The 20146-nt window shown below is 58.0% G+C and overlaps 1 protein-coding gene across 1 annotated transcript in view; it reads right to left on the reverse strand.

Moving 5' to 3' along the window:
• Window positions 1-5158: 5158 nt before the first annotated feature.
• Window positions 5159-20146, reverse strand: part of LOC111151746 (SRC kinase signaling inhibitor 1) — a 63188-nt gene continuing 48200 nt past the window's right edge. Inside the window, exons 15-24 of the mRNA XM_022509919.1 lie at window positions 19894-20041; window positions 19312-19558; window positions 18634-18868; window positions 16424-16578; window positions 16016-16168; window positions 15318-15440; window positions 12414-12998; window positions 11363-11509; window positions 5895-5969; window positions 5159-5293 (exon numbers count right to left, since the gene is read on the reverse strand). Of these exons, the coding sequence (XP_022365627.1) occupies window positions 5159-5293; window positions 5895-5969; window positions 11363-11509; window positions 12414-12998; window positions 15318-15440; window positions 16016-16168; window positions 16424-16578; window positions 18634-18868; window positions 19312-19558; window positions 19894-20041 (2003 nt within the window). The remainder of the gene's footprint in view (window positions 5294-5894; window positions 5970-11362; window positions 11510-12413; window positions 12999-15317; window positions 15441-16015; window positions 16169-16423; window positions 16579-18633; window positions 18869-19311; window positions 19559-19893; window positions 20042-20146) is intronic.

The raw sequence follows: 20146 nt of genomic DNA on the forward strand, positions 1-20146 counted from the left end.
TGCCATGCAGCCACTCGAATGTGACCTCGGGGCTGGTCACCCTCTCTGAGTGGTCCACATGACTATCACAGCCTGCTTCCCTGGGTGCTGTTCGCTGTCGGTCACGATTCTGCTGAGGTATCCGGGTCATGTGTTGGCTGGCTGCCCCCCAAAAATGCTAAGACTCAGGCCCAGGGAGATCAAGCAGACATTTTGTCGGCAAGCAGACAGTCGGTCGACATTTGAAGGGTGTGCCAAGGGCCTGGCGTGATTCCTGGCATGCACTTGATCGTCTCATTTGTTACTTGATCTTGAACTGTCAGTGAATGGGGTGATTCTAGGAGATGAAGGGGGTTTTGGCCACTTTCCCAGCTTTCTGGGAATAGGATGCAAGAGAGAAGGCAAGACCTGCCCACCTTTTAAAAAGGACATAAGGGACGAAGTCTGGCTGTTGGAGGGTCTGAAGGGCTCCTCAGCGGGGAGGGGGGTTGAGCTGCCCATGGAGTTCCCATTCCTCCCACACGGTGAGCCGTCCTCAACCACTAGTCTCCAAAGAGGCTACTGGCCTTTAGGGGAAGACAGTGACGGGGGCTTCTGTGGGTTCTGGAATAGTGTTGCTCTAGGACAATGTCATCACCTCATGGTTAGGGTAAATCTCCTGTCAGGGGTCTTCCAGTTTCGGAGGACACCATGGGGTGAGAGGGGCTGGCAGGCCTTTGAGGAGAAAGCAGAAATGCAGCATGGTTAGGACTGAAACTACATCTGCGGACAAGCATTTTTCAGACTGTGGGTTTTGACACATTAGAAGGTCAAGAAGTCAATTCAGGGCGCCTGGGTGGCTCAGTGGGTTAAGCCGCTGCCTTCGGCTCAGGTCATGATCTCAGGGTCCTGGGATCGAGTCCCGCATCGGGCTCTCTGCTCCACAGGGAGCCTGCTTCTCTCTCTCTGCCTGCCTGCCTCTCTGTCTACTTGTGATCTCTCTCTGTCAAATAAATAATAAAAAAAATAAAATAAAATCTTTAAAAAAGAAGTCAATTTAGTGGGTTGCGACCAAAGTGTTTAGAATTCAGCAGGAAATAGCAGAGAGCATTGTATATAGTAAGTGCCCTTTCACTAAATGTGTATTTCTTACATATCTGTGTGAGTGAATTTTTTTAAGACTTTATTTGACAGAGATCACAAGTAGATAGAGAGGTGGGGGAAGCAGTCTCCCTGCTGAGCAGAAAGCTTGATGCGGGTCTCAATCCCAAGACCCTAAGATCATGACCTGAGGCGAAGGCAGAGGCTTAACCCACTGAGCCACCCAGGCGCCCGTGTGTGAATTTTTTTTTTTTTTTTTTTTTTGAAAAATTTGAAAGCTGCTGCTCTTGAAAGAATGGGTGACATCATGAAGGGTCATCCCTCTGGAAGGGCAGGAGGCCAAGACCCAACCCAGGGAGGTAATCAGACTCTCCTTGGTTCTGGGGGTTAAAGCACTGGGTTTGGGTTCAGGAAGAGCTGGATTCAAGTCCTGACTCTGCATCGTAGTAATTGTAGGATACTGGACCTATGAGCAATGCTGGCAGCTACCTCACTGATGCCAGTCGTCACTGGGGGTGGGGGGGCACAGCGGGGAGTTGGCATCCCACAGTTAGCGGTGTTGCTCTCCAGGATCCGGGATGATGTGGCTTCTCTTAGGTCCTTGGGGCAGCAGCAGCCAGAGGGGCTCCTGTTCCCACCCCTCCTCTCTCAGGCCCTGCTCGTAAAGCTGCCCGCCAGTTATAAGCCTGAGATTCGCATCTCCGCCCCATCCATCCCCGCCCCTTCCACGGTGCCGGTGAGAAATAATGAGACAGCAGCCTGTAGAAAGGAGATCCAGGAGAGGAAAAAGAAAGAAGTTTTATTTAAGCCCCAAACACTCGGCTAGAAAAACTGGAAAGGAAAGAGAGCGGAGAAGTGAGAAGAAAAAGGACATTAAAAAAGAGAGACAGAAAACACAGCAACCCTTTTCCATTTAGAAATTGTCAAGTTACACTGACAGAGGTCACAGAATATCCACAGAAGCCATCACTGCTACACCAACACAGGCCCTACGGGGTGGACGGGGCGGGGTGTGGAGACAGGGCTCAGCCCTGGGGGGACCCCACCAGGGCCCCCTCTCAGAGCCTTGGACCCGGAGGCTCCTGGGGAAACAGCATATTGTGGAAGGGGCGGGAGAGGAACCCCCCATGCGAGTAACACAGCACAGTGGGCAGGGGCGGGGGGACCAGGTACAGGGATCCCCCCGACGTCTTAGTTTTCTTTTGGTCAAGCACACACTGATGGACAGAGCAGCGAGGCGCATGCAGCTGGGGGGGGGGGGGCGGGGGCAGTGACGTGCTGCGGGCTTTGGGAGGGCCGGGGCCTCGGGAGGGGCGCCAAAGCGAGGGGTGCAGGGTCGATGGAACACACACGCAGGCACTCCCACACGCATGGGTCTACACAACTGTGCACACGCACACGCCCACACATACAGATCGCATGCACCTCTACGTACAGTCCTCTGTCGGCGCATATGTGGCCCGCACGCATACAAGCCACGCGCAGCCACGCATGTCTGCACACACACACACACACACACACACACACACACACTCACACACACACTACACACCTTCTCATGCACCAGCATGCAGGTGGGCGCGTGCTGAAGCCCCAGCAGGGAACATGCACCGAGTGCGCACGCCTCCCTGCACACACGTGTCTTAGGTCACACCTGTGCACACACACGCTTCCCTGTGTGCACGGGCAAGTGAGCGCACGTGCGTGCGCGCACACACACACACACACACACACACACAGGCTGCACACAAACGCCTCTCAGCCCAGAAATGGGCTGAAACCAAAGGGAAAGAAAGATGCAAGTCCCACTGGGCGCTCTGTGAGCAGGTGGAGCGGGGCCCACGGCTCCCTCCGTCTGCCCCTCGTGGACGGACACCTCCTCCTCCCCCCACAAAGGGACATTCAACTCAGGACAAAGACGGTGGGGCACACATTCAGGTCACAGGGGCTCCGGGTGGGGGCAAGCGAAAAGTAGCAAGCAAAGAGTAATGGAGTGGAGGGAGGAGGGGGCACCACTCCCCCCGCCCCTCCCAGTCGGGGGGTCTCTGTACAGCCAAATCAAACCAAACCATTTCACTGGACCACGGAAGCCAGGCCGATGTGCCCATCCTCCAGCCCCCCCTCCCCCGCCAAAACAGCGGCCAGGGAGGGAGCGCCGCGGTTTTCTTTTTTTTTTTTTCTTTTTTAAATATTTATATATATTTATATTACGTATATTATATATATATATATAATATGTAAATATATTTTTAAAACAATATAAAATGTTAAGACACTTCACTTAAATGTAAAGAGTTGCCTGCAATTAAAAGTAATTGCATCATTGATGAGGTCCTTTTTTTTTTTTTTTTCCTTTTTTCCAAGGGTTTTTTTTTTTTTTTTTTTTCCAGGAGGGAATTTTTTTTTTCCTCTTCTTTTGTTATTTTTCAAAAAGGCCTGCTTGCCTTTGTACAAAAATGATCCAAAGCTAGAAAACAAGGATGAACCAACGAAAATGAAACAAAACAAAAAGAAAATGAAGAAACACAACCCCAGTCTCCCTTCCCTCCCCAGCCCTCAATGGCTCCCCAGGCTCTCCCCAGACACTGACCTTCCAGCCAGGCCCCAGGGACTAGGAGGGTCTGCCCCTTCAATGGCTCCTTCTTTCTGTGCTTATGCAGGGAGATTACTCCCCAGCCCTCCCCTGTGCTTACCCAGCTTTGTGCTCCAAATAGGAATCCTGCTCCCCAGGGGCCCTGCTCTATCTGCCACCTCCTCCCCCACCCACATAACCCCCCTCCCCACCTGCCGGCCCCTCATTGTGCCCTCTGGGGGGCCTGGGGTTGAGAATCAAAATTTGTTCTTCATCCCCTTCTCAGGACCTTCTCAAAAGCCTCCTTGGCTCAGCCTCTGCAAGGCAGTCTCCCACAGCCCAGGTCTAGGGTAGTTGGCTGCATGGTCAGGCCTCAGGGACCCTCAGGGATCTCACCGGGGGTCACCAGTACCCCATTTAAAATTCATCTCACCCCCTTACCTGAATACCCTCAAATCTCAAAGAGGATGGTTAAAGGTCAAGTTGCTTGACCTTTGGGTCAGAGCTGCCCTCGCTGCCCCCCCCATCAGCCCCTCTCTATCCCCCCCACTTCCCTCACCACCAGACCCTTCCCACCCTCCAGGCCCCCAAATCTAGTTTTCTAGGCCCTTCATTCTTGCCCACCCTACCCCCATTAAATAAGTTAATGTCATTTAAAGTGCTAAATTAGGAAACCAAAAGTACCAAATAGCCCTCCTCAGGGCTGCCCTCTTTTAGGGCAGTGACCCCAGGGTCAGGCTGGCCGCTCAACCTGCCGCCACCCACAACCCACCATCCAGAAGGGCCCGCTCCTTGCTCGGCACAGGCCTGGCGGCTCCTCACCACAAGAAGGGAGTCCCAGGAAGCCAACTCCTTTCCAGGACACACAGATTCAAAGGCCTCATGCCTGCCCCCAGCCGCCCCCCCTCCCCAAACCCTGGCCTCCTTCCGCAGCCCATCCATCTTGACTCCAGGCCCACAGAGGCATGAGCAGCAGGGAGCAGAGCAACAGAGTTCAGTCACAGCGAGGTTGGGCCGCTCCAGACCCAGAGTCTCCCTGCCAGGCCGATAGCCAGGTTGCTCCAACGTCCAGAGTTTCCTCCAGGAAGGTTTCCGAGGAAGGGGAGGGGGTGTCTCACCGCTCCAAGTCTCCGTGGCTCAGAGTTTGTTCGGAGTGCTCTCAGGAAAGGACCTTAGGGTTCAGGGGCCTTAGGATGGATGTGGGAAGAAGCATGGGTGAAGAGAAAAGGGAAGGAGGATGACAGGAGATGGACCATTTTGGAACAGGAAAACAAGGGAAGGTGGTGTGTTTTGGTTTTTAGTTTTACTGTTTTGCTTTAAAAAAAAATAATTAAAAGTGAATCATTTAAAAAAACCAAAAACACCAACAAGAGATGGGTGTAGAGAGCTGAGGAGGGCCACACCTGTGGCAAACCCTTCCGAGGACCCAGATAATAGGGTAGGGGTAGGGTAGAGATGAAGGGAAGAAGAGCAGGGAGAGAAATGGCAGGGGGGGGGGCAGGCTGAGATGGAGGTGGGAGGGGGCTTCTAGAAGGAGATGGAAGAATTCCTCGCCCCAAAGGAAGTCAATACAGGGATAGAGGTTCTGGAAGCCGAGGGCTTTTCTGAGACTGGGCTTGAGGTCTCATTTGACCCGCTCATCTCTTTAGATGGTTTAGTGGCCTGGAACAAAAACAGGGGTCAGGGGTCAGCGAGAGGCTGGGAGATCCTTCATGCTGGCCCCTGGCTAAAGTTTTAATGAAAAACCTCCACAAACCCAAGAGAAAATTAACTGCAAAAGGAAGAAGCCACAGGGGCATCTGGAGAGAGGGATCCCCTGAGATGGAGAGGAGGAGGCCACAGTGGGGGGGTGCAGAATGGGGTGAGGGGAGGGTATTGGGTTGGACCCAAAGGCTTAGGGACAGGGCTTACTGACAGGAAAGAGAGCAGGTGGAGGAGAGAGACCAGAGAAGCACAGGGAAGGCCACACCCAGGAAAGGTGGACAGGGAGATGGGAATGGGGAGGACGAGGGAGGAAGAAGTGAGAGGTTAGCTGCCTCAGGAGTGCGGGGCATAGAGTGGTCCCAGCTGGGAACAGGTGGGCTCTTAGTCTCAACTGGCCAGAAGCCCAGCCAGGGCCTCTTCTGACCTCTACAGGAGGCTGATCCTAAGCAGGAGGTCTTATGGGGACAATGTGGGGCAAGTTGGCGTTCCCAGGGGAGCACTTCTCTAAAGAACGCCCCCAACCCCATTCCACCCCCAAGCTGGAGGAAAAGGCACTCACTGCATCCAGCCTCTGGCCCAAGGCAGGAAGCCCGACTGCATCCTCTACAAGGGTTCTCCCAGCTTCCAGCTGCTCCTTGTGGGTTGTGGGTAATGGTGGGTAATGAGGGAGGTCACTCCATGATGCACCCCGCCCTCTCCCAGCAGCTCTGCTAGTTAGAAATTAAGCCTCGCCTCCTCCCACCCCTAGCTGACTCTCTGTGGCTAGATAGGTTCTGGATGTCTCCATGGGTCCAGAGCCACCTGCATCACCTTGAGAGGAGGGAATATCACAAATGCAGATTCCAGGGCCCTGCTTCTGAATCTCTCTCTGGCTCAGGCTCCAGAATCTACATTGCGGGCAGGCACCCTAGGTGACCCTGCTGCACACTTCACTTTGAGTGCCACTGGGATGGGGCTACACAGATGGGGTTTCTCTCTGTCCTATTCACTGTTCCCCCCTCCTCCCCTCCCCACCTTGCATAGCTACTAGTGGGATAACCAACGGATGGGTCTTGATAAAAAAAAGAATGGAAGGAAGGGGGAGGGCTGGAAACTGCCCTGCCGCCCATCCCGCCACCTCCCGCAGCAGCTTTGGTCTGGGCAGGGTAGCCCCACATCCCACCACCCAGTTAGCCCCCCGCTGCTGGGTGGGCTCTATCACAGTGGGGAAGGCACGTGGTGCCTCCTCCAGCAGCCAGCGAGGGCAACAAGGAGACCTCAGGCAGCCTGACTGGCTGACCATGAACTCGCCCTTGCTGTTGATGGCCCCCATGCCGTCTTCCACGTGGACAGTAATTCATCTGGGTTGCACTCCTCACGCCTTCAGCGCAGTCTACCTTTTCCCTTTATGAAAATTAAGGCAAGAATTTCCCCATTTGGGTCTTGTAACCCTTTCCCTTTCCTGTAGCTGTTTATTTAGACTCACAGAGGCTCCAGGGCCACACCCACAAGATCCTAAGTTTCACTGGGTCCTTTGCCCAAGGGGCCTGTGTCAGGCCTGGCTCCTGGTCTCCAGGGGTTCCAGTACTGGGACCCAGGGACAGCCTCACGCCTTCTTACTCCCACTTCCGGTCACTAGGTCACTAGCCCTGAGCTCAGGGCCTGCCCCTCCTCTCCCAGCCTTTCCCATTCAGAGTTCTTGATCCCAAAGGCAGGCGGGGAGGCCCCTGCTTGTCTCCTCACATCTTACAGCGTCCCAAGCCAAGCCGGCTGCTGATTCCCTCCTGGCCGTCCTCTTTGTTCTTGACCCATCTCTCTAGTTAAAAGCTTTTTCTCTTCCTCCCTTTTAGCTTTTGTCAAGAGGCCTGGTCTATTCTGAGCTTTGGTCTTTGGAACGCCTGCCTTCCAGCCTGTGCCACCACCTGACTCCTGCATTTGCTCGGGTGACACGTCCTCACCCAGGTGATGGCCCCTTTCTCCCCCAGCCAGCGCAAGGCCTGTCCACAGGAGCCATGGCAGTGGTCAGTGGCCTGCGTGGACACGCACCCCTGCTCCTTCATGGAGACCCGGACGGCTTGGGGCTGCTCTGCGAGCACCTGTTTGCCCTCTCAGCTGCCTTCCCTCCCCGGAGACCAGCCGCGGAGACCCGTAAGGCACTCCTCCGGAAGCGGAGGGAGCACATGCCCGTCGCGCCCCATGCCCTGTCCCGGGCTGCGGAGGTTCTCTGGTAACACAGCTCCTGTCACTTCACCTCACCCACTAGCCCTGTCCCGCCACTCCCAACTACATCTGGAGAAGCAGGATGCTGTCACCTGCAACTTCCAGCCAGGGGAGACTGGGAAGGTTAGCGGGACCTAGCTGGCTGAGCCCCGCACCCCTACCCTTCCTGCAGGTCAGCGTCTGGTAGGGGCTCAGCGCCCCTCCACGCTGTGACACAGATCTCCGCACAGGGACAGGTCACCTTGTTGAGGCAGACCCTGCTGGCGCCCATTCCAGGCCATTCCCAGTGCCGCTTCCTCTGCTGCCCGCAAGCCCTCCTTCCAGAGGAAATCCTGCCTGAATTAAGTCCTGGTCTATCAGGAGAGGTCGGCCTTTCCCCAGCACAAGGAGGGTAGGTCCCGAGCAATTCACCCAATTCGAGCAATTCCATTCTCCTTGCCAGTGACCGATTCAGGAACGGCAATGGGAAGACAGGGAAGGGATTAGGGATTTCTGGGAAAGGTTCTCCTGCTCGTGACCCGGTTTGTGGGCCTGGGACCCCCCAGGGGAATGAAGGCAGCCATGCAGGGGGGGGCGGGCAGGATGACGGGACAGCAGGACCCTCTGAGGAAATGCCCCAGGGGTGCAACAGATTTGCTAGCCACAGTAGAAGAGGAGGGGTCCATGGTTTCCCATCTGCAGGCCCTGATGCTGGCCCCCCTGGGAATCTGGCCACTATCCTTCCCCTGGATCTCAAGCATGACCTCCATGGGCTTTCTCAATGATTTCCCCTGATGTCTCTGTAGTATACAGCACTGTTGCAGCCGCATCTCGGAACCCTCCCCCCCACCACCGCCCCCATTTTGGTGTCTCTGGTCCTGGCACTTTTATTCTCCTTCCCCTCATCCTGGTCAAAGGCAGCTCTGAGCCCCAAGTATTAGAACCCCGTGATGAGAGAACGGCCTCTGCCCAGCCCTCAGCTCTGACAAGTGTACAAACGGACAATGACGGGGACTGTCCTTCATAAGGCCCTTGGGGGCTTTCCCAGTTCCTTCCCACACCTGGTATGATGGGACCTCAGAAACCTGCTGCTGGGGGGCCTGGGTGGCTCAGTGGGTTAAAGCCTCTGCCTTCGGCTCAGGTCATGATCCCAGAGTCCTGGGATCGAGCCCTGCATCAGGCTCTCTGCTCGGGGGGGAGCCTGCTTCCCCCTCTCTCTGCCTGCCTCTCTGCCTACTTGTGATCTCTCTCTGTCAAATAAATAAATAAAATCTTAAAAAAAAAAAAAAAAAAGGAAAAAGAAAAAAAAATGCTGCTGTGTTCTTGTCTCCATTTTATAGATGAGGGAAGAGCCAGCAGAAGGCAGAGGACTTCGACCAAGTTCACAGCCTGAGCTAATAGGGAGCGTGGTCCAGGCCCGGAGGACAGAGGGCCAGGTGTCCCAGAGTGGCTGGAGCAAACTGAGAGTGTGGGGCACCAGGAGAACCAGGATGAAGGAACCCAGGATGGTCACGGAAGTGCCCTGGGAAGCAGGGGCAGGATTTCTGATTTTCTCAGCTGGCAGGGAGCAGTGGGCCTGGGTTCGAAGTTGGGGGAATGACATCATCAAAATCTGCAATTAACACACACCTGTCCCCAGCCCCCAGGTCTGGGAAAATACATTAGAGGTGACAGAAGTGACAGGGAGACCCTAGAAGGACATGCATTTAGGTAATGAGGCATAGGATGATTTTTATCCCGGCTTCTTTAAGAAATGTCCATGGGGAACATCTATTACTTTGTTAGGGAGAAGGTGCTTGGTAAAGAAAGGCTAACAGAAAGGGAAAGCGAGAGGCAAGGACAGGCCTGTGGCCCTGGGGAGGGAGACTCCCCAGTGTGGGAGGATACCCCGGGGGGGGGGCGGTGGGTGACATTTTCTCAGGGGCAGGCTTGTGCTCAGAACAGAGCCCCAGGCAGGGACAGATGGCACCTGGTGCCCCAGGAGAGGAGTGTGTGGTATGAAAAGCAAAGAGGCCCAAGAGGAAGCAGGGCCCAGCGAGGCGAGGAGGCGTGCAGAGGACAGACACCCAGTGAGGAGTCAGGGGGTCAGGGTGAGGGCTGGCCACGGAGGAGAGGAATGGAGGGCCTATACAGCACCCCTGTGAGCATGTGTGTGTGCAAGTGTGTGTGGGAGGGCGCCTGCGGGGTGGGGGGAGGGCTAGCCCGATACTGGGAGGGAAGAGGGAAGGCCGAGCAGGCTGGGGACTGAAAGGAGGGGAGGGCATGGAGGCCACAGAGGTGACAGAGGTGACAGAAGAGCCGGAGAGAGGCTCTGGGTGCCCCAGGCTGGGGAGTCCGGGGGGAGAGATGGCAGTGCAGTTACAGCTGGGGAGGCTGAAGGCAAGGCGTGTGTGTGTTGTGGGGGGATCAGGTAGTCTGGACGCCAATCCTGCTGCATGACCATAGCTAAAGCCTCAGTTTCCCCCTCTACTATGTGGGGATCAGAAGGACCTTCCTCAGAGTGGTGTGGAGAACGGGGAACGTATGTGTCTGCTCAGGGAGCACCCCACGCGCAGCCCCTGCTGTTCTGGACACGAAGGACGGACATAGGACGAGGGGAACTCAGGCACTGTGCAGGCAGGATGAGGAGCTGGGGGTGCAATTTGCACGGTGTGTCTGGGGACCCATGAGGAAATTGGTGGGCCAGCAGGGAGCTGGGGAGGAGAGCTTGTCAGGGGTGGGTGGGGCCAGGATGGCCCATCTCCACTGGTCCCTCCAGGGAACCAGCAGCCCAGGGCTGTCACAGGGCCATGGGGTGGGAAGGGCTTTGTGATTCCCCCGGTCCTGTCCTGGTTCTGATGCCACCTTGCTGTGTGCCCTCAGGAAGCCCCTTTCCTTCTCTGAGCTGTCCTCTCATCTGTAAAGAAAGGAGCCTGACTTGCCATCACTAATCTCCTGCCTTGGAGCCTAGAACCTTCTTCAGGTCACAGCATCTGGACATTTCACGGTACCCACTCCCACCCCAGCACCCACGACAGGCCTGGCACGTAGGAGCTGCTTAGAAACACTTACTGAAGCAAATGAGTGCACGAAGTTCTCTCTTGGTATCTAGGTCCAGGGACCACCCCGGACTTCCTGACCAGGCCACAGAGTGGATCACAGGACAGAAACACTCAAGGGTGAGGTTGTCCATTCTACACTGGCCCCAAGCCGGCTGACTACATCTGACAGAGGGCACAGCACCCCTGCCTCCCCACCAGGGGGCCATGGTACTTCTCCCTCTCCCCGTTGAGAACAGTGGAAGCCACCAAAGCCCAAACACTGAAAAGCAGATGCAAAATTGGTTTCTCCCTCAGGTGGGAGATAGCCTGAGAGCCAAGAGGGAGGACTGATGATAGTGGGGTGCCCTCGCCCCCCCCAGTCCCCCTTCCACCCCATGGCAGGGACCTGAGAGCCAGGGAGAGGAAGCAGAGCAGAGGCAGGAAGACAAAGGGACATCGAAGCCTCCTCCCACACCCCAGGCCAGGGTGGGACGAGTCTGCTGCCTCCCCCTCTTCCAGCAACGGCTGGGGAGAGGCCTTTCTCCACCAGGTGAGGGTTTCCCAAAAGGGGAGTGGCCTGATTGGATATATTCTAAACAAGATGCAGGGTGCTGAGGGTTAGCAGGAGGAGGGAAAAGATGGCTCAGGGGACCAATGGGGCCGTCCCGGCAGGGAGGAGGTCTCTGGGCGGCTGGCATGGGGGTGGCCACAGGAGTGTCGACAAGGAGCCGCCCGGCACACAGCCCACACAGCCCGAGCACACCGTCCCACAGGGAAAGGGGAGGGGCCAGGAGGGGCCGAGCCCCGCCCCCCACGGGGCCACGCCTACCTGCTGCTGAGCCTGGATCCTCATGTACTCCGCCCTCTGCTTGCCGTGCTTGCCCTTGTCTGGGCTGCCCGCCTGGCCCTGCACTGCCTTCAGCCGAGAGGCCCCCGGAGTCACCACCTTCATGGGCGGCACGCTGCCACCACCGCTCTGCAGGAAAAGGAACAGGGTGGGGGTTGGACGTGGGATCACACAGGAATCCTAGGCCCTGGGTGGGGCTATCTGGGGCTTGGACCGCCTGGGTGGGTCCTTTGAGACCTGGAGACCCTCAGACCTCCCTGCCTCCATATCCCTGGCCAGGACGCAGGTCCACTCTTCCAGGCCAGGATTCAGGCCTCCCTGCAGAAGAGGGGGGCAGGGACCCCCAGCCACGTTCCCAGCAGCTCCCCAGCCAGAGCTCTTTGGTGGTTTCCTTGAGCAGCCCAGGGTAGCAGGCACCCTCCTGAGGGAGCCACTTCTGAAGTGAGAGTCACTGCCATCACCCCTCCTCCTGGCAAGGGACCCTTTTCTGGGTGTCCCAGAGCAAGACTGAGATTTGCAGGGGGATCTCTGTGATGGCAGACGGGGTGGGACCCACATCTTCCTCTGAAAGGGAGGATGGGGGGGGAGTCTCCCTAGAGATGAACAAGTCCAGCTCCTCTGAACCATCCCAGGTACCACCCTACCCAGGACGACACTGGGGGTTCAGAGGCGCAGAGAAACAACAGAGGCACAGAGTGTCTGACAGGAGAGGGGGAAGGGAACGCGGGGATGGAAAAGGAGGAGAGAACTTTATTTGTTGGTTTATAGATACAGAGCAGAGGGGAGAGGACCTGGTCCCTGCCAGGGTTGCTTGGGCCGGTCCCTGGGTAGGCCGGCTTCCCAGCCTCCCGGGGCTCTGGCTGCAAACCCCACCCAGCGCAGGGCTCCCAGAAGGCTGGCGGGAACTGAGAAAAGGCCAGTGGGAGGAGGGGGCTGGCGTGATGCTCCTGCAGCCCCCCACTCCCTCCAGCTCTGAGGACCAAGAGATCAGAGCATGAAGGCAGGAGGAGAGGCTAGGGGAGGAGGCAGCCACCTGGGGACCGGGTGGCAGGGGTGGGGGGCTGCCGGGGGGCCCCACGGCGAGGGCAGTGCCCATCTGGCTCAGGGCGGCTTCTAGCTCCCGGAGAGTCTCCTCCAGGCTGTCCATCCGCTGGGTGGGGGCGCCTCTCACTGTGCAGCCTGGACCTGCAGCAGGCTGGCCCCTGGGCTCCCCACTGCCGGCTTGGGCATCCTGTCTGGTGTCCTTGGGGGTCTTCTCAGGCTGGGTGTCAGCAGTAGAGAGCTCCTGAGTCCCGTCAAGGGCTGGTCCCCAAGGGCAGGGAGCCCCAGCTCCTCCTTCCACTGGGCTGCAGCTCTCTATCCCCCATCTCTTCAGAACTGTCCCTTCCTTCTCAGGTGGCAAGGGGCTCCTGGGCTGGGAAGCTTTGGCCACAACCTCTGGCAGGGCCTGGGCACCATCGCAGCCTCTCCCGCTGCCAGCCAGGGTCCGGGGGTGCGGGGTGGGAGTTGTCCTGGGACCAGCTTCCTCAGGCCTGGCCTCTGGTGGGGAGGGAGGGTTTGGGGTACACTCTGTCAAGATGATCCGGGGGATACAAAAGGCCCTGGGGCTTGGGGCAGCCTGCGGGGAGAAGAGAGATGAGGGAGAGTCTGATTCCTGCAGACCGAACGCCCTGAGCTGGGATGGGAAGTTAGACTCGGGTGAGCCCAGCCCCTTCCTGCACCGATGGAGAAACCGAGGCAAGGGAGGGCGGTGACTGAGTTTACTCAGCAAATCAGAGACAAAGCTGGGACTAGAACTCAGGGCTCTTCCTACCCCACACACCGGGCCCCCACTTTCTGGCAGAGACGCTGGTTTCCCCAGAAGCACAGACACCAGTCTGCCTCTCACTGCCCGTGTTAAACTCTGGGAGCAGGCCCACGGGCACTGCCAGGACTCTGGCCACCTGTGCAAGGAGGTTATAATAGCATGGAGGTGGTGGAGAACTCAGTGCGCTCACGTGTGCGTGGGCTTAGAATAGCGCCCGGCCCGTTGTGAGCACACGACCAATATTAGCTCTTTGTCAAATGCACCTGAGCAGTCTCTGGCCTCAGAGGCTGGGGCTGTTGTGCTTTTCTCAGGCCAGAGAGATCCAGGCCCCTCAGCCCCTACTTCTGGAGCTTTCCCAAGGACTTCACAGCCACAAGGGGCAGGGCTCATGTCCCTCGGCTGCACACACACTGTGCAAAGCTAGAGGACTGCTTCTGTGTAAGCAACCCCTGCTCCGGCTTTGGGGAGGTGGGGGGCCACTCACTACTCCCCAACTTGAGTGAATTCTGGTCTCATTCAGACCAGCAGAGCCCTGTGCCAGGCACCATCATATCTGTCTTCATCTTGAGTCCTTCCTATAACCCACGACATGGCAAGCGCTCCTATAGTCCCCACTTGACAGATGAGGAAATCAAGGGTGGGCGTCACGTGATTCTCCCAAGGTCACTTACCCACAACTAGCTAGTGGCAGAGCCAGGATTTGAACCCAGGCAGTCTGACTCCAAGCCCAGTGCTCTTTCCACTAAAAGAGCCATGAGGGGATATTCTGGGGGGGGCAGCAGGACCTCCAGCCCCCCCTCCCAAGACACCCCACCCAGACCTGCCACCTGCTTACCTGGATGGAGGTAGAGGGTGCAGACTGGGAAAGCAGAGAGGCGACCCACGCCTGCCCGGCTCCACGGCCCGATGGCATCTCAGGATGTAGAGGGTAAGCTGACCCGAAAGGCCGGCAGAGGGGCTCTGCCCACTGGACCCCCTCAGGACTGGCTCCCAGAGGCCAGACAGAGGCAGGGGCTCAGTGCAGTGGGCCAAACTGCCAAGGGCACGGCCAGTCCAGGGGGCACCCCTTGCGTACCACTCATCCCCAGACGGCTCCTTGGACTGCTCTATGCCCATCCTTCACCCAGCAGACGGTGTTGTCCACCCATCTGCTCCCCCAGCCAAGGAGTCAAAGCACCACAAGCCTCAAGCCAGACTAGAAATGAGGTGGCGGCCAGCACAGAGCTCACGGTGGGCTAAAGAGAACCAGCCAAGGTGGTGAGCACGCGTATGGGGGAGGCTGCCCTCCTCAGAGCAGAGGCTCTCCTGTCCCAAACTGCATGGGAAGAGGGAGAGATTTCCAGACCACCACCCCCAGATCCCCCTCCCTGAGTGCAGTCCCCTCAGGGTGCAGACAGCAGGTCCAACCCGACATTCCCAAGAAAAGATAAGGAGAAAATAAGTGCAGCAGGACAGCAGCAAGGACTGAAGTTAGAGAGAAGGAAGAACTTCCCAACACTGAAAGAAAGAACCAGCAGCCAAGGAAGGGCATGACTTTCTTCTAGTCCAAGTTCCCTGACCACTGGGGCCATGGGAGAGAAGAGGGCTGTAAATTAGACTTTGGGGTGTCCTGGCCCCCAGCGCAAGGCATACTAGTTCTAGTGGGAGAGCCCCACCAGGCCCTGGGGGTGGAGGAGGGCGTTGGGGAGAGCAGGGACTAGACAAGGGCTCAGGACGAAGTCAGATTTTGAGTTGGACCTAAAGTCATGTAGTGAGCAGGATCCAAGCTCCAATTTTGGACCAAGACAAAACCCAGGCTCTGGGTCAGACGTAAACTCTGGCTGCAGCTTGGAACAAAATACCCAACTCAGAATCGAGCCTGTAAGAAAAATGCAGCCGGGGCAGGTGGTGGGCGGGGCGGGGGGGGGGGTGCTGCCGGGTATCAGACTGCTAGAGCTGTGGAGAGGGCAGGAAAGTTCTGCATCTGTCCTTGGAGCTGGGGAGGGGTGAGTCCAGGCAGGGGAGGCTGTGGCGGTGGCGGGACTCGGGGAGGTGACTGGCGTGTTAGCAGGTTAGCATGAGAGGTGAGGAGAGGAAGGTGTGGAGGCACAGGCAGAAGAGAGCCGTGAGAGGTGGGGGGCAGCCCGTTACCTTCCATGTGGGGCCCTGGGCTGAGCCCCCAGGGGGCCCCAGGTCCTGGGGTGCCAGCAAGGTGGGGATCGGCTGGCGGCGGGGCGTGGGGGGGAGGGAAGACACTGAGCTTCTCTCAAACACCTGGGGAGCAGAAGGTGGGGGGTTTGGAGAAGGGGGCACAGGGAGGACAGGGCTGCTGGCCTATGGCCCGCAGGGAGGGACCGCAGCCTTACTCCTTGGCCCCTCACCATGCTCACTGGCCACTCTCCCCTCCGTCTTGTCTCCTCCTCCGGAGGCCTAGGTGGTCAGGATCTCCAGCCCCTTGGGGAGGGGGGCTGAGAACACTTGAGTATGGGTGACTTACAGCATGGGGCGGGGGGCTCAAGGGACATGGGGATCAGGGTGTTAAAGCACTCTGTTCTCAGAACATTCAGGGATGGGTGTGCCAGAGCCTAGGAGGTCTCAGGGCTGTTGTGGGGGTCTCGGAGACTGTAATAAAAAACACTCAACCCTGCAGAGAGGGACTTTAGACCCCCCTCCCCCCATTTTACAGTGGCAGAGAAATCAAGGCAAGGACAGGTTCCCCTACAGGCCAGCCCTCAGCAGGAGCCCAGGAGCCCAGTAATCCCCTCCCCACCCCCTCCCCAGCGTCAGCTTGGTGGAGAAAGGGACGGGCCTGGCTGAGGACTGGGGGACCAGGCAAGCCCCTGACCCACCTCTAGCTCCGCGATGATACGGTCCTCATCGTCCTCATCTTTGATGGCAGAGGCCATGATGGGCGGCGTGGAGGCGGGGCGGGCCACCTCGGACACGGTTCGGCGCAGCTTCACCTGGGGCTTCTGCACCTCCAGCTCCTCGGACTCCGCCTTCTGCAAGACCCAGGCCTTCCCATCAAGGCAAGGCTCCGCCCCCCTCCAGCACCAGCTCACCTCCTAGGCCCCATCAGGGCCAGACCACTTCCTGCCCCAGCTCCTCATCCGCCCTGCCAGGCGGCCCCCCTTCCAGGGCGAATCCCAAGCCGGAGGCAGAGTCGCCCTTGGCCGCCAGCCCCCTTCTTTCCTTCCGTCCCAGAGGGTCTTCACAGGTCACCGCGGGTATCCCACCGCTCCAGGTGAGGTCGGTACCTTGATGAAGGCTGAGTCCTTTTTGCTGGTGACCACCACCTCTCCCGTGCGGGTGGTGGTGAGGCCGTGGGAGGAAGGGAAGCTCCGGCGGGGCGGGGGCGGCGGGGGCGACTTGGAGGGCTTCTCCGTGCGGTACCGAGGCACTGTCAGCTCATCTGTGGGCAGCCAAGGGGCTGGGCGTCAGGGGACCCTTAATCTGGGAGTTCGGGCACGGGGGGGGGGGGGGGGGGGAACCCTGCTTCCTCCTCCAGGCAGGAGGGGAGGGGAAGGCTCGGGAAGAAGACACAGGCCCCTCCTCCTTCTCTCTCACCTCCCCACAGGCCCGGCACCCCTCTTAGTGTACTCAAAGTGCGGTCCACCGGGCCACGGATGAGCTGACCAGCAGCCCCAGCAGCACCTGGGAGCTTGTTAGAAATGCAGAAGCTCAGGGGTGCCTGGGTGGCTCAGTGGGTTAAGCCTCTGCCTTCAGCTCAGGCCCTGGTCTCAGGATCGTGGGATCGAGCCCCACATCGGGCTCTCTGCTCAGCAGGGAGTCTGCTTCCCTTCCTCTCTCTCTGCCTGCCTCTCTGCCTACTTGTGATCTCTGTCTGTCAAATAAATAAAATCTTAAAAAAAAAAAAAGTATCTTTCAAAAAAAGAAATGCAGAAGCTCAGGCCTCCCCACGGCTGCAGAACCAGATTCTACATTCTGACAGATCTTTGGTGATTTCATGCACACATCCACGTTTGAGAAGTGTGCCCAAATACATCCCTTTCTCCCCTGCCCTTCAGCTGCGGCTCGGCACCTGTCTTCCTCTCTTCTCCAGCAAGAGATGGGGGGTTACACTTGTGAGGGTCTGACGCCACCCAACCAGGCTCTCCCTGCCCCTGTTTCCTTGGGGGGGGGGTGCAGTTTCCAGGGCAACCTACAGAAAAGTCACTGAAACCCCACACTCCTCTGCCTTAGAGCCCCCATGGCTCCCCATGACCTCAAACCATGTCCATGCTCCTTGGCCCAGCACCTTCCACGACTACCAACCTTTCAGTCTCCGCTTGCTCCTTCCTGGCCGGAACCCCGCTCAGCAACACCGGACTCCCCCCCCAGGCATTTGCACGCACCCTTCCCTCTCCCTGAAATGCCTTCTCTCACTGGCCAGGGAAAGGCCTACTTGTTTTCAAGACGCCCAGGGGAAGTGCCGTGCAGTGGGAAGCCCTCCCCGCCCTCCCGGGGCATCCTGTGCCCGACTCCTGCAGTTAGCACCCGCATCCTGTGTCTGGTTCACACGCTGAGCGGGGCCCGGGACAGATTCCTTGACTACGCTGAGCCCTAAGTGTCCTCATCTGTGAAATGGGAATAATTACTGTAGCCGCCCCTGGGGCTGCTGCAGAAGCATCAGGATTACTATATAGAAAGCATCTGGGGGCGCCTGCGTGGCTCAGTGGGTTAAGCCTCTGCCTTCAGGTCAGGTCATGATCTCAGGGTCCTGGGATCGAGCCCCACATCGGGCTGTCTGCTCAGGGGAGAGCTTGCCCCCCCCCCCCGCCTGCCTCTCCGCCTGCTTGTGATGTCTGTCTGTCAAATAAATAAATAAATAAATTTAAAAAAAGAAAGAAAGAAAGCATCGGGGATGGTTCCTGTCACATAATACATGCTTGATAAGCAAAAATGCTAGTAGTACACCCCTTCTAAATTTTAAGCTCCTTGAAAACAGGCAGTGTCTTTTCTCCTTATCACCAGCACCCAGTAGGTGCTTGACAAATACAGAGAACAGGAATAAATAAATAAAAGAATGATGACTGTTATTTCTGGTCAGATTTCTGCCTCCCCTGTGTGCTCGCAGCTTGGGGTTGAGGGGAGCGGGGCACAAAATCCACGTCCACGAGGACCAGCACCATTCTGGTTTCCGTGCCGCCTGGGTCAGAGAACACGCTTGGTCACAACGTGCAGACGGTGACTCTAGGCCCGGATTCGCTCCTCCTCCCTGTGTGGGCCTCTCAGCCACAGTCAGGGTGGTGGGAAGATCCCCAGATGGAGTCCAGCTCTGCCCTGTCCTCTGGGTCTCCCTACAGCGGCTAAGGGTCAGATGGCTGAGGTCCCAGCACCTCCCCTCTCTGGTCATCTGACTCCAGAGATTCTCACACCTGGGTGCCTCCCCCAACAACCTGAGAGTTCCTGAAGATGGGGTTCCCCTCCCCTGGGCTCTTCACCAGTCCCCTACCCACCCCCATACCTGAGCCCCTCCTTCCACTGGGCTCCGTCCGAGGGGCTGCCTTTTGGCCGTGGGGGACCTTGGGGGGCTTGTGGTCAGGGGTGGGGGCCAGGCCTGGGTGGGCCTTGCTCGCACAGTCCAGGTCAGGGATGGCCTTCAGCAGCTCTGCCTGGGTCTCCTCCAGCAGCCGGTTGATGTCCTTGGCGCTGTACTGGGTCAGGGCGGCCCGCTTCTCCTCCCAGTCCCGCTCCGCAGCCTGGAGAGGAGGAGCGGGAGTCAGCCCTGAAGCAGGGGCTCCAGCCCCTTCCCCCAGCCACACATGCCAGGAAGGGAGAAGGAAGTTTGGTCCAGCCCCCAGGGGACACTCAGACTTCTTGAGCATCCTATGCTTTCCCTGTCAGTCCGAATGCCACCACCATTATATACTACTCTCTTGATAATACTTAGCCCTGTTTTGGAACATTCTATTCTGTTTCATTGACCACATAGTCTATTCTTAGACCTACACCACACTGCCTTGATTGTTATCATTTTATAAAATGTTTTTCTGTCTGGCAGAACTCAGCCATCATCAATGTGTCTCTCAGACTTCCTCCTCCCCCAGGAAAGAGTACCCACTTGTTGGCACCTCTGTCTCGGGCGGTGGGAAGAATGTGTGGGCCGAGCTCATGCACCCCACCCTGGTCCCGGACCTCACACCTCAACAGACACAGCCTTGTCCACACTTCTCTTGCCAGCAGCATCCAAGCTTTTGGTGGGGTTGCCCCCCTTGGGTGTAGGAGGGGCTCCCTCGGCTGGCCCACTCAGCTCGTGGAGGTTCAGTGGAGGACTGGGGGGTGGCATTTCGAAGTCCAAGCTCTTGTTGAAGTCCGCCTCAGCGGTCACCTTCTTGGGGGACTGATTCAGGAGACTGTTGGGGGGTGGCCACACACCCTCGTCCACTTGCCTGGGGTAGGGAGAGTTGGGAGTCGCTGTGAGGCCCGCGGCTGGTGGCCCCATGCAAGGGAAGCCTGGCCTGGGGGAAGCAGGATGTGAGGAGGGCCCTGGGATCTCTCAGGCCCGCTGGAGGGGCCTGGGGAGGAGTGAGCACATCCAGCATAAGGGAGAACTTAGCCTACACCATGCCAGGGTCGCAGGTCAGAGTGGAGGTACAGATCCATTGGTAAGTCAGTGACCTCTAGAGGAGTCAGGGTAAGGGGTTGGGCTGATCTAGCAAACTGCGCCCGGGCGTGTGACCTCCTGGGAAATGGAAAGTCGGAGATAGGTCAGAGAGGGAAAGACCTGCGGATCTGGGCCAGCATGTCCGTGACCCCACGACAGCGCTTGAGAAGCCCGTCCAGGCGCTGTGGCTCCTCCTTCAGGAACTTCACGGCCTCCACCTCCACACGCAGCACCACCCGCATCTTGCTCTGCAGGCCTGGGAAGTGAGCTGGGGGGACCAGAAGGAGTGAGCTGGGGAGAGAGCAGCTCCAAGGACAGGGAGGAGGGGCCACAGGGAGGGCAGGCCTGGGAGTGGGGGTGGGGTGGCAGCAGG

This window comes from Enhydra lutris, unplaced genomic scaffold (genome assembly GCF_002288905.1).
Source record: "Enhydra lutris kenyoni isolate GAN:26980312 unplaced genomic scaffold, ASM228890v2 scaffoldscaffold26, whole genome shotgun sequence".
In the NCBI taxonomy this organism is placed as follows: Eukaryota; Metazoa; Chordata; class Mammalia; order Carnivora; family Mustelidae; genus Enhydra; species Enhydra lutris.